The sequence below is a fragment of the Antedon mediterranea genome, chromosome 7 (assembly GCF_964355755.1).
Source record: "Antedon mediterranea chromosome 7, ecAntMedi1.1, whole genome shotgun sequence".
In the NCBI taxonomy this organism is placed as follows: domain Eukaryota; kingdom Metazoa; phylum Echinodermata; class Crinoidea; order Comatulida; family Antedonidae; genus Antedon; species Antedon mediterranea.
The window spans coordinates 19,890,354-19,904,847 of record NC_092676.1 but is presented as its reverse complement, the minus strand read 5'-3'; the positions used below and the strand labels follow the sequence as shown (position 1 = coordinate 19,904,847).

Sequence of the window (14,494 nt, the reverse complement as noted above, 5' to 3'; positions counted from 1 at the left end):
CAAGCGACCACGTGCAAATAAACGCTACCGTAAATAGACAATCTTAAATAATCTGTCGTAGTTTATCTTATACTTTGTGTATTAACGTCATAATTTTAATATTTTAAACTTAGCACCTGAACTTAGAGCATCCTTATCGCATGGAAGATATGCAATATCTAATAAAGCTGTCCAATCTCTATGTGAAAGACCAGATGTAGACTAATTGTTTGAAATATCTAAATGAAACATTAAAATCATTCATTCCAGAGGAAGAACACTTGAAGGTAAGCCTGCTCACCACTTTAATATCTTGTTGGTTGTCCCAATTTATCGTTCCCTTTATTTTTGCCCCTAATTATTGATTCTGTTCTCTTCACACATTTAACATTATTAAGTAACTGACACCACAGTTTTACCAATCGATCTTGGTAAATTTAAATCAAATTCATCTTTCAGCGACTGTTATCAAAATGCATTTTCTCATATTGCTTTCTCTGATTGGAGCAAGTAACGCATGGGACACCCAATTGACCAAAGACGTATACTTTACTTGTCCGACTCATCAGGCTTTCTATAGAATCGATTCAGAACATATCAATTCAGATCCCGACGACCGATATTTCTCATTCTACTGCAGGTGGGTTCACACTGGTGATATATACAGTATAATATAGGTCTAATGATCGCATTGATTAATGGCTTATATTAGTTTATCGAGGCCTACTTGTTGCATGAAGAAGGAGATGGAAAGACCATACTGGGATTAAAGTCGGGATTTGGGGGCTTAATTAGATGCATGTGACTGAAGATTAAGCCTAACCATTCATAAATGCATATTTATAACGACATAGGCGAGGAGTATTAAACTTTAAAAAACCAGATCTCTGTGGGAACCGTGGGTCATATGCGATAGCAACAGTCCTGACCTAATTTAGATCGAACACAACGCGCAACGTCATTGATTTGACCAATCGCATACGATGGATTATTCGAACTGTCGCTTGTCATTGACGTTGCTTCCTAGTGTTAACCAAGCTAGTATCAAACAGCTACAGCAGTACATGTTCTTCCATCCATTTACGTGGTAGAATTGATTTTAGAAATAAATTCTAGTCAATTAATGTTTATGTTACAGAGATTATCCAACATATTTCGATCACTGTCAATGGACGGGTTTCATAAACTGGTTTACCACTGACATGCTGTTTTCTTGTGGTGATAATTCGGTGGTAGCCGGTATTCAAGGCATATACGACCATAAAGAACATGATCGTGGGTGAGTTTTACAATTCAATACTTTATTGACTCTCATCGTACGTTACAGTATTGTCATAGAAAACAAATAGCACAGAATGAAAACAAAATAAAAATGTTTACACAAGTTTAGAATTACAGTAATATTCTTTGATTTGTTTATGTACAAATATAGGTATATATATACAGTATACATATATAAACACATCAGGTATAGCACATTAATTCTGAACCGCCCGGTATATACACAGGTATAAATTCAAAAAGTTGATATGAGTAGCCAAAATAACAACAATATTATAATCCAAACTCCATTCGTAGAATAAATGCGTCATGTATGAATCTGTTATATTCAATGGAGCCGATTTTTACAAACTTTATATGGTTATCAGTAGTTAGTGTTATGGCACCCTTTAGATTATTATATAAAAATGTTCAGACCATTTTTCAACCAATTAATCTTATAAAGTTGATAACCATTTTTAAAAAACGGTACATTAAAAAAAGAAGAAATGTCTCTTAAACTATATGTGCCATAAACAATGTAAGAAAAAAGAAAAAAAACTGTAAAATGTCTGAAAATAATGATTTTTTTAATGGACCGGAGGCAATTTTGGACATTGAAATAAAAAGATCGCTATCCACAATATATAGTATACAAATATACATTTTTAAAAATGGTCGAGTATTCTAATAAAATGTCTTTTTTCCCCCGTCAAGTTGGAGATTCTTTTGCTGTGGTAGCAGTGAATACCGAGTGATCAACCCTTACATAGAAGAAATACCATCAACCATAAACGTTGGTAACTCGCACCAACTCGACGACAGTCATTGGTACCACGGTGCATTCTCCCAATATGACTACTATCACAGGTAAGTTATCAAGGCACTTTGCCTCGCCACCCAGGTGTACAAATGGTTACCTGGTATAAAGGTCAAAACACAACTGCGCTGATTACTGGCTGCAGCATTATATGGAGGTATATTTCCAGACGTGTTTGATCCAAAACATTACTGGGGTAATAATGTGATCCGTTTAGAGGCGTTGTGAATTAAACACTATATAACATAACAAGAAAATATTTAATTAAAACTAAAATGTGAACAAAAATCTTCGAAACTTATTACAAACCCACGACTTTTAACTAGATTGGCAATATGTATCCATTACAACATACAATACTCTATAACATAAATTTATTTTTCTTTTGCAGAGATCGATGGTGGGTATACGAAGTGGCTTCTCTTCTTAAACTTTAAACAAAGATTGAGTACTGTTTAATGAATAATAGATGGACAAAAATAAAGAATCATAGTGAATAAAGTAACACTGTTATTATCCATTTTCTATTTGGTGTAGGGACGAATATTCAAAAGTATGTGTTAAGGCCAACTCGTCCGTACGACAAGGCCCGACGAGTCGTCTCGTCGGGAGAAAACTTCTCGCGACGACCTAAAAACCACGCCCGACGCTATCTCAAGACGACTCGTCTCGTCGGGATTTAACTCAAACAGCACCGACTCGCCAATACGTTTCGTCGGACCTCATCGTACGACGCTGTCTAAGTTGGCCTTTAACAAACGATATGGTGTTGACGACACTCTGGCGACATGTGTTGAGAACATCATGGATGTTGACGACTACGATATGTTGACGAAACGCTGATATGACCGCGATGTGTTGACGAAACGCTAATATGACCGCGATGTGTTGACGAAACGCTGACACGAGCGCGATGTGTTGACGAAACGCTGGTACGACCGCGATTGACGAAACGCGGATACGACCGCGATGTATTGACGAAACGCAGATACGACCACGATGTATTGACGAAACGCGGATACGACCGCGATGTGTTGACGAAACGCTGATACGACCGCGATGTGTTGACGAAACGCTGACACGACCGCGATGTGTTAACGAAACGCTGATATGACCGCGATGTGTTGACGGAACGCTAATATGACCGCGATATGTTGACGAAACGCTGATATGACCGCGATGTGTTGACGAAACGCTGATACGACCGTGATGTGTTGACGAAACGCGGATACGACCGCGATGTGTTGACGATACGCTGATACGATCGCGATGTGTTGACGAAACGCTGATACAACCGCGATGTGTTGACGAAACGCTGCTACGACCGCGATATGTTGACGAAACGCTGATATGACCGCGATGTGTTGAAGAAACACAGCTGATACGACCGCGATGTGTTACTGATACGACTGCGATCTGTTGACGAAACGCTGATACGACCACGATGTGTTGATGAAACGCTGATACGACCACGATTTATTGAAGACACGATATGCAGTATTCTATCTTTACTAAGTACAGTAGGCAACAAACCCGGAATAAAAATTATGCAAAAAACCCGGATTACAAAATTATACAAAAAACCTTATAAACAATCTTTATTATGTTTCTTTAATACTTTTTTGAGAATAAATGTAAAAATTAAAATGACATTAACATTTTATCACATATCAATTGTTACACTTGAATGGCCCCATGAAATCAATCTAAATCAAAAATCTAAATCAATCTACAGGTACGGTAGATACCATTTTCAGCGAAATATATACAGTATCCTAAACGTATATGTATAAATGTTTTCCAATATTATACAGTTTGGATAGAATCACGTATTTTTATACAATAGGCATAATATACACATTAACTACATAATTCCTATCAATGTAATACTGTACATTTATACTGTAAGGCTATCCATGTAAAAACAAGGAAAAAACACATTACGGTACCTTACAAATTCAGTAACGTAACTTTGAACATACATACATACAAGCATTGTGAAACATGATTACTATTTATTTGGTAAAACTACTAAAGTAGTTCAATTTAAGCCCCCTACCCACTATTGTGTTTGACTACTATACACTTTTGTAACGTCAACTGTACAACATATTATAACATACTTTTGTAAGATTTATAAATGTGTTGTGTGAACAAGAGGCAAGTACTAAAGACCATATCTCAATGTACGTATGTAAAGCTCTGTCTCCACTATCAAACATTATGTGACAACATAATGGACAGGATTATTACTACCATATTTGGGCATATCACTACCGTATTTGGGCATATCACTACCATATTTAGGCACATCACACTTTTTTGTTGTTGAACTAGTTCGATAGTGTAGATAGAACTGAATACACATTATATCTACATCTACTGCACAAGCATACTAAATATACTATACTGTAGGTTTATAAACACTGTACGTAACTACACTAGAAATATGTACACTGTATTTAAACCGATAAAAACTGGTTTTTAAAAATGTAATGAAAATATGAAAAATGAAAATATATCATAAATCTAGTTTGATTGAAATATTCAAGAAAAATTCATTAACACCGTTGATAATTGTGCAAACAAAATAAATATAATCAAGGAAAATTGTTTTAATTTAAACTATAATACACAAAAAAAAGGTTTTGCTCACATTGACCACCTTTGATAAAAATATGTGAATTAAAATTCTCCATTTAGTGAGAAAAAACGATGAATAGAAACCAAACAATTAATAAATGTACGATATATATAAGAATACTGTATTCTATAGTACTATTGTTTACAAGCAATTAACAGGTTTGCATTATCAAGACTGTACTAACATGGCCAATATAATAATATTCAGAAATTTAAAAATAATCAGCATGCTAAACTTAATTATTTATAAGAATTAATGAATTCCAATTAAAACAAATCATGTAAAAACACAAGTTATATTTTCAGATTGTTTATGTAATTTTTAAGAAATTATAACTTTTCAAATTCAATAATTTTTACAAATATAAATGAGCATTACATAGTTATATATTAACAATACAATGTTTGACTGCAACAAAACAAATGCGAACTTTAAACCTACAAATAGCCAACACACCATATGGAATTACTAGATAGTAGCATATTTATACAGCATCACCAATATATACGATGGGTTACGATACACCTAGCCCTGTGTTTTTACTCTCTTAAAAAAATATATGGCAGTGACAACAGGAGGCGGTAGCATATTAAACAAAGAGGCCTGAGGCCCTGGTTTAGGGATGTCCCAAGTGGTCCTTTAATACTTGAAACCTTGGACGATTTAATTGATTTTACGGAGCTGGATGAGAGAATGGACAAATGATGAAATGCATAATTTATGTAAGTTTCCGAAAAATATTTAAAAAAATGAGTAACATAAACCAAAAGAACAACATCTTATGTGTACTATAGTAATAATATTCTACTTAATTTATTTAAGTAGTAACACTTACATAATCATAAGTGGTAAGGTAAGATTCAGTTACATCACTCGTATTCTGAATAATGCAGTTCAGAAACCTTGACTCAGAAATACCGGGATGGTGTCCGGCGGGGGATAGTTTTATCTTAGTTAAACATAGTTAAGCTTAGTTACATTTTTTTCTTCACATTATTGATTGTCTCCATCCCCGAAACCTTGACTAAGAAATACCGGAATGGTGTCCGGCGGGGGATAGTTTATTACCATTAGTTAAGTTCTAATGTAAAGCACCTAGAGGGGTCAGTGATCCATTAGGCGCTATATAAATACTGTTTATTATTATTATTAATTTTTTTATTATTGAAGTTATATATATTTACACAAGTAAATAGTTAAATCTTTGAATACTGTTGAGTAGTTTAGCACAATCATATTACTTATTTCAAAGCACAATTTAACTACCCCAATCAGCACCACACAAATGCAGTAATATACTATACATATAGTATATTCATAAAACAAATTGTTAAAAAGAATGTGTTGAAATCTACAATACAATCTAAAGTAAATCTTATCTTAACTAAACATTTATAAAATACCCAAGACCACCACCTTATAAGAGTGGTATACACACACACATACATATACAATGCAGTGTATGTTACTTACTGATTATACTATACACTATGCTATGCATTAGGAATACATTTGCGAGTATATAGATATATACTATATATTCATTCATATTCAAGCAGAGTTCACCCTCAAGTATGAGTCCCCACTCAATGGGGACTTCTTTAATTATGTATTGTTATATATATTTATATTTTGAATAGACATTGGCAATCAATGGAATGTCTCGTTATTATACAGCTTCTGCAGATCATATGCAATGGCATAACGGCTATGAGCGCTCCCTGGCTAAACCCAAGGGCCCAGAGCTTAAGGGGCCCCAAAGCATAAGCAGCCCCAATGCAACTACCCAGTATTGGTGGGCCCATTAGGAGTGCTAAACCAGGGGCCTGTGTCCCATGCATTATGCCACTTAACATATGTTACTATGAAGCCATACATGGCCATGCACCAATATGTCTGTTCCTAGCAAGTTTGATCTTATTATTGTCAAATATTCCAAACAATTGACATGTGAAAACTACAAAACTATTACAGAAATATCTGTTTCATTGAAAAAAAAAGAAGGGAGTTGATCCCAATTCCAATTGTGAACATTATTATTTTTGTAAACACCTTCATTGCATCGTTAAATTATCACCATTTTGTGTTGCTTAGTCTGCTGCCCTCTGGGTTATTACATTGTGACTGCCAAACATTGTCATTTTTTAATACATGACTTTTTTTTCACATTAATTACAAATGATAACACTTATACTGCTTGCTTAGGGAAAGTGGGCGAGCTTTAAATCAATCAATCACACAGTAAATACATTCACGTTAAGCTATGCTTACATTTATACAATTATTTCAGGGTTTTTTGTTGTTAAAAGTTTGGTTAAAATCTGTGAGCTGTATCAGCTTAACAATTTGTTAATCCATGCATAGAACAAAAAAGCTATTTTGAGTTGAAGGTATTCATAATTATACAATATTGCAAATATTTCGACAATTTATTCAGCTGGAAAATTCAGTCTTTCTGGAATTTGTTTCTTTAATTCTGAATATATTTTTAGACGGTCCTCTGCATATTCCTAAATAAAACAAAAATAACAATAATAAAAATTTCTTGGCGTAGTATGTAAAAAAGTAAAAAGGTAAGGTCGACCCCAAAGCAAATGCTAACGGTGCCCATCTCCATTTCCTTAGCGTTTGGGCCAGACTCCACTAAGTGTGTATGTTTGTGGGGGTACGCCACTCCGCCCTCACAAACAAGTCTGATTTACCTTCCCAGTACTTTTTACATACCGGCACCCATTTGTATCACCTGGGTGGGGAGGAACAACGTGGATAAAGAATCTTGCTCAAGGACTCAACACTGCAGTGATCGGGCCGGGCTTGAACCGGAAACCTCTTGATTGCAAGTCCAATGCTCTAACCACTGCGCCACAGTGCTCTATTGCAGTATGTGGTGTAACATATATAGTTTGAAGTACTGTGCTCATTTGGTTGATATTTAATTGATGGTTTAAGATTGTAAATACTGGTTACATTGTTTGATGTTGTTATCTGTGTTTTTAACAGAAATGGCTGGTCTTGTAGTAATAAAGGGTGTGAATAAATAAATAAAGTTTAATTTCCTTATATAGCAGCAGTAAAATTCTATCATTTAACGTGGTTCCAATGTAAGGGGTCTACGGTTTACTCAACATATTAAAGAAAAAATTCAATTTAGATAAAGTAGATTTATAAAAATAATAATAAACATTCATATTCATTTAGCTTACATCACATCTTTTTTTTTTGTCAAACTAGTTTGTAGACATAGCTTTATCTTGTTACAATATTGACACTTAAACATTTAATTGTTTTAGCATTTAGTTGCAGGTATTGGATATTTGGCAGCGAGGCAAGTCAGTCAGTCAGTCAAGTAATACAGTCAGGATACCCATATTCAGGGGACATCTCTATCCTGGGGACACTCCTATTCAGGAGACACTCCTATTCAGGGGACACCCCTATTCAGGGGACACCCCTATTCAGAGGACATCTTTATTCAGAGGACATCTTTATTCAGGGGACACTTTCTAGTGTCCCAAAGGTGTTCCCATAATAGGGGTTCACTGGGGCGAAGAGAATTTTAAAAAAGTATGTGTAAATGGTGAAATGTAAGAAAAAAGATACTTACCAAGAAACCAAATGCTGTATTTGATAAATTTTCTTGAACTACTGACCAGATAGACCATCGAAAGTGACTTGCTATTGCAAACCTAGATAGACAGTGAATAAAATAAAAACATGTACACATAGAACTTGCACGTTCTGTGCAGTGGCGTAACGGCTGGTCCCAGAGGTCAAGGGCCCAGAGGTCCCAGAGGTCAAGAGGCCCCAGAGTTCAAGATGCCCAAAGGTTGAGTAGCCCTGGAAGTTGAGTAGACCCAGAGCGCTCCTTAGGAGTGCTAAAACAAGGGCATTTGCCCCGTGCATTACGCCACTGGTTACGTATGTGGAACCGTTAAAGCACAGTCATGGGTCAGTAGTTTCATAGTTGACCTTATATTTTATAATACATTTTGCCAGCTACTAATTATTGGCAAATATTCAAAGCACTATTAGTTCTGGTCTTCTCATATAAGGATACGTCCGATTGATCAAATTATGAGTTTACTGCAAATGCATTAAACAAATAGTGAATTACCTAAAAGATTCTCTAAGGAATAATTCTTCATCTTCTTTACTGCAAGGTATTCCGGCGCTTTTCATGTAAGCTCTAAAGAAAAACAACTGCTGCTCTTCCGATGGATATTTGCTCATGTCTATTGAGTAGTACGGGTATTCATCCGTGTTGTTATTGATGGCCCATTCACAAAAATGATTTCCGAAATCGTGTTCCCTGTAAATGTAAAAAAAAAAGTGTAATATGTATATCATTCTGTCAATGGAAAATCAGTTTATCAAACTTACATATCAGGATGTGCAATGTATAAAATATTTACATTTTGAGAATTTTTCTTTGGTGTTAAACCAGGTGAAAATTATTTAAAAATATTTAATATAATAGCTTAAAATTTGTCTTACCTATAGCTGTAGCCAGCATATTCATAATCAATTAACACTAGTGAAAAACTTGAATCATTTTCGCAATACAAAACATTGCCTTCCTGCGCATCATTGTGACAAAATAAAACCGGACTCTCAGAAGCATTTACTAGTTTCCTTAAAGAAATGAAAAGTAAAAGTTTGAAGACAATTTGTATATTTAAATTTATCATACTGATCATATATAAAAGTAATGTACTAGTCTATGTTAACAGGATAAAATTGTGACCATCATCATAGGTGATAGGAATGGAAGGCACAGAAGTATCATTAATAGATTATTATTAAATTATATATAAAGTTTAATGGATATATAAAAAGAGTAGTGGTATATGGTAGTGATATGCCCAAATATGGTAGTGATATGACATCATGTCCATATATGGGCACATCACATTTTTTTGTCACATAAAGTTTGATATTGTGGACAGAGCTTAGGACATTGGCATATCAAGCCAAAGATTCCAAATTCAATTTTTGATTGAAAAATTAAAAACTCAGAGGCGGTCAGATCCTTAACCTAATGTCGTCATCTTATAATACCTACTTCACATATTCTGCCTCTTTCTCCAAGTTATATGATGCAAATCTTGCAAATTCGTCACGTTTCTTTCCGGATGCCTTGGCCATAAACCCTGTATACTGTTTCATCCACCTGAAAATGAATGAAAAATTTTCCTAATACATCGTGAGGTAATTTCCCGATTGATTGTAATCAAAACGGTACTGGGTTTGGTCTACTAGCGTTCCTGCTCTCAACCAGTACATCCATTCATAGAAGCCTTAATGAAGTAAGCCTACCTGGTGGTGGCCATAGATCGGTCCCGAGATAACGACTATACTTTGACTTTAGTCGATAGAAGATTGAAAAAATTATGTTACCCAAATTTTTATATATACATTTATATGCATTCTAAATTTAGTTTTTATAATACAAATTAAAATTAACACAAATCAAGAAAAAGATGGTTATATAGTAAAGTGAAACAGAAATGTAGTAGCCAATCACAGGGATGCATTACACTGGATATTTATATTTTTCAATGCAGCGCAGTAAGTGGTGCTGTAAGTAACAGTACATGTTATACAAATATCAAGTAGTTAATATTAATAATATGATAATTTAAATATTAAACATACCTATCTATCTGTTCATTGAGCTTACTAGCAGTTTTTCTCAATGGTAGATTTAATTGGTGAAATTCTGCTAACTTTCTGGCAATTTCTTTTGATATTTCAGGATTACTTAGTTCATCTGTGCGCAATGCTCTTGACTATTAAAAGAAAAATTTAATTGGTGAAATTCTGCTAACTTTCTGGCAATTTCTTTTGATATTTCAGGATTACTTAGTTCGTATGTGTGCAATGCTCTTGACTATTAAAAGAAAAAGTGAAATGCAAATCCAAATATAGTTGTGATATGACATCATCATGTCCATCTATGGGCACACACATAAAGTTTGATCGTGTAAACAGAACTTTACTCACTGGAATGTATTCCTCTAGCCTTCCTTCTTGAAAAACCCCATACAACTTTGGTGCTTGCTTCCTTTCGGACAGCAACGAAAAAATGATACTATCGGTGAGGGAGGCATCACCATCTTCTCGAATTATAGTGCCGAAAATACGTAGTAGCACCTGTCGTGGCTCATCTTTAGGCAGTTTCTGTTTATGCGGCAGAGAACAGAGATAAATGTAATTACTAAGACCAGTTCTGAAACACAACCACACAAAGCTGTGTAGAACATTTTTAATGGTAGATATTCAGCAGTAACATGGTGATGATGTGTAATGTGTACTGTATTTGTTTCCCTACCATTCATACAAGGAATAGAGTTTAGACTTTTGTATAGTAAACTCTCAACATCAGACTCCCTAACTAACCTCTGTCAAAACTAGATTTAAAAATACAAATTGAGCAAGCTAGGGTGTTGAGACATAGAATGAACATGTTAGCAATTATTGGTTGGCAGGAAAGTTACAAACACAAAATACACTTGACAGAACAATGCTAATCATGTGATATTATTTTGGTCAAAGTCAAAACTATAACTAGTAATCAAGGTCATGTGAAGGTCAAACACAGCTTTGTCCCTTGAAGGTGACTTTCACAAACAACTTATTTTCATGTTACCAAAAAAAAAAAAATTTGGTTCAATAAATTTATGATGCTTTTAAAGTACTTTAATAAAATAAATTATATGTTTCATACAAATTGATAACAAACCCTTCAAACTTTGAAGAAGAGTATATAACACTTTATCTAAAAATAACATTTATTAATAAATTATAAATAATAAAGTAATAAATAAATCTGTTTACACTTGATTACATTTTACAAATCATTTTGTTTGCAGAATTGTTTAGTATAAACATGGAGAAATATTTCTCCATGGTATAAATAATTTCAATTTTCTGTTCTAGGTGTTACAATTTAAATACACACACAGATAAGATTTGTAGTGTTTAGATTGATATAAAAATGAATAGGATCAGAGGTTACAAATGATGAAAAACAGTTCAAAGTTAAATTTGGAGTGAATGTTACAGTTAATATACACAGTATTATTTATTATAAACTTATATAATATATATGTGCAATTTAAAGGGGGAAGGGGGGAAGAAGGAGATTCATTTCTTATTTAATAAACCGGAGACGAGATGAGCACTACTGGGAGTACTGTATCGTATCATGATGAGTACTACTACTGTATCTCATCTGCTACGCCACTACGATCTTCAAGGTCATTGGACAACTAGAAACCAAAAATAAAAATGGTAATTTTTTTCTTCCACAAATAAATATCATTTTAAAAAAACTATAAAGAAGCAGGAATTATGAAGAAAAAATACCATTTATTAATATGGAAAAAATTACGAGGAAGTTAATGTCTGTGAAGTAAAAATTCTGCAGAAAAAACAAAACAGTTCAGGAAAAATGATTGGCCAATAAAACAAGCTTCTTATTAAAGTGTATAGTGAATATATGACCTTTTTACTCCTCTCTGTAAAAATATTACTAATTCAAAACTCTGCTTATAGTGATCTCTGCTTCTCATATGAGAAAATTATAAACTTATTTGGTTAAACAAAAATCCCTGAGTACCTTTTATATGCCATGGGATCTAAAGGCGATTTAATGAATTCTTAAGAAATCAAGTTAAGAGGAAATCCCATGCCTGGCAATATTCTGTTCATTTAAAAAAAAAATCTTGCTTCCACTAAAGATTACTGTAATAAAGTACAATTGTACGGGTCTGAAAATAAATTCACATCCAGGAACCTTTTTTCATTAGAGAAATAATTAAATTTTGTTAAAAAAATAACTGTTAGGCAATCAATCAGAAAAAAGCCAAAACTAAGTTGCAACTTAATAAATATTTAGGTCATCATACAATGCACGTTGAATATTAATATTGAAAAAAAAGTACCTTAATTATAAATGAATACTAGAGTATAAATTTATATGCAACTGAAAGTTGAAAAAAAAAAATAAGCCAGTCAGAAAGAAAGGATGACGTATAAATGTTGCCATATGTCGTAATCCATAGCATACTGTACAGTTTAACAGATAACGATCTTGAGAAAAAATGGAGCCATCCGCAGCTTTAATATAAAGCAGTGATTAGCACACTAATTACCGTACACTAATTACCGTACACCGAATCAGCGAGCTAAATTTCAACATCATTCCTTCTATAAAAAAAACAATACAAAAACACTGGTGCGCTGCCTATAATAGTAGATGCTATCACACCGCATGGATGAGCGCAGATTCGCAGAGCCAAATGAAGACATAAGAAAAAACATTCAACATGACATAGAATACATCTTGAAATGATTCCTGTGGAACATAGACAACCTTAAACTGTGGGATTCCTCCATCTTGATTCACTGTTGATGTTAAGTGGAAGCTACCTGGTGATTTCTCAACTGGAAGATAACAAAGATACATTTCGTTGCTAATACCACCACTGAAAAAAAGAAGAAAACAATGCGAGAACTGGTTTATGGTTCATTGGGTAATACAAATTTTACTTTTTTTAAGTCCAAGGAACTCCCAAAATCTGCAGAAATGAAGACGAGATGATTAGCGTAATCTGAAATGAGAATGTAAAAGGTTAATAATAGATGATTGATGTGTGTAACCTTTCGCTTCATGTGATTGACTGATTAGAAATGATTGAGATCGATTCACTGCACACACCAATGTAGAAATGTAGAATTAGGTTAGATGACTTGGGCTGCAATGATGAAAGTACATATATTTTGTTAACCTTTTCACAATGAAAGGCCTTCTCATGTATATTATTATTAATATTCTTTTACTAATTAATAATCAATACTATTTACTGTCTGAGGTGTTTTAAATTTAAAAATGTATTATATACATTGAAAAACATTTATCCTTTAAAACAAACTTGTTCAATACCAAACAAAATATTAAGAATTATTAAGTTTGGTCAGCCTAAAAACTGGGACGAAACGTCTCCGGCAACCTGACTAAGCCGAATTAATATATTAGGGCTAGCCTAGTAGTAGGCCTCTAGTAGCCTAGGCCTAGTAGTAGTAGCACGCACGGGTGACCGTGGCGTACTGTAGTAGTATTCTTTATATTGATCCTAAACAAAGTAGCCAGAGTGAATATAACGTATTTGATGATACCACCATTTATCTTACCGTAAAGGAATTATCTTGAAATCGTTAACACTCTGCCTGGACCACGTTCCTCCGATGTATTCACGACACAAGTTAAAAGCCTTCACTCTGAACTCGGGCTCAACCTCCATGTTGTGATATAAAGAAAGAATGGGATTTCTTAGAACGTTGTTGGCCGTGAGACGTACAGATCGCAAAAAAGTGTAATTTGTTAGTTTACTTGCTAGAAACATTCGTTAATATTATTAACAAACGATTAACACACAGCAGTACTTTGATAAATACACAAAATTATAATACAAAAAAACAACACAATCCTCTGTGTGTGGTGGTTTGATTCGATGTGTGAAGCGTGAGTAGTTTGTTTGTGATCTTTTTGAGGAGACACGTCACGTCACCACCACACGTCGTACGTACACGTAGGATATGCACGTGGTTGTTCATTGAAGCGTTACGTGTATTGATGATCGATCACGTCACGGATCGAGCGAGTTTGTGATGACGTAATCGCAATTGTAGTTTAAATCCAAAAAACAAAAAAAATTCCTAAAAGTATCAGTAATTTATAACAGAGCAACAGAAACATAAGACACAATATATAACTTTTAGTTATTTTA

At 34.0% G+C, this 14,494-nt stretch overlaps 1 protein-coding gene across 1 annotated transcript; it reads right to left on the bottom strand.

Moving 5' to 3' along the window:
* Nucleotides 1–3,623: 3,623 nt before the first annotated feature.
* Nucleotides 3,624–14,210, bottom strand: LOC140054940 (choline/ethanolamine kinase-like). Its single transcript, XM_072100080.1, has 8 exons — nucleotides 13,899–14,210; nucleotides 10,707–10,932; nucleotides 10,359–10,492; nucleotides 9,766–9,873; nucleotides 9,198–9,335; nucleotides 8,818–9,012; nucleotides 8,308–8,389; nucleotides 3,624–7,213 (listed from the first exon to the last, which is right to left on the bottom strand). The coding sequence occupies exons 1-8, from the start codon at nucleotides 14,108–14,110 to the stop codon at nucleotides 7,133–7,135; spliced, it is 1,176 nt and encodes a 391-aa protein (XP_071956181.1). The 5' UTR covers nucleotides 14,111–14,210; the 3' UTR covers nucleotides 3,624–7,132.
* Between the last annotated feature and the right edge of the window lie 284 nt (nucleotides 14,211–14,494).

What these genes read in the sequence shown, in the direction of transcription:
- LOC140054940 (XM_072100080.1), bottom strand. Translation starts at nt 14,110, where the DNA reads ATGTTTCTAGCAAGTAAACTAACAAATTACACTTTTTTGCGATCTGTA. An exon ending in GGCTAGAGGAATACATTCCA is followed by an intron (nt 10,493 to 10,706) that starts GTGAGTAAAGTT and finishes TTCTTTTAATAG; the next exon opens with TCAAGAGCATTGCGCACAGA. An exon ending in TATGCTGGCTACAGCTATAG is followed by an intron (nt 9,013 to 9,197) that starts GTAAGACAAATT and finishes TTACATTTACAG; the next exon opens with GGAACACGATTTCGGAAATC.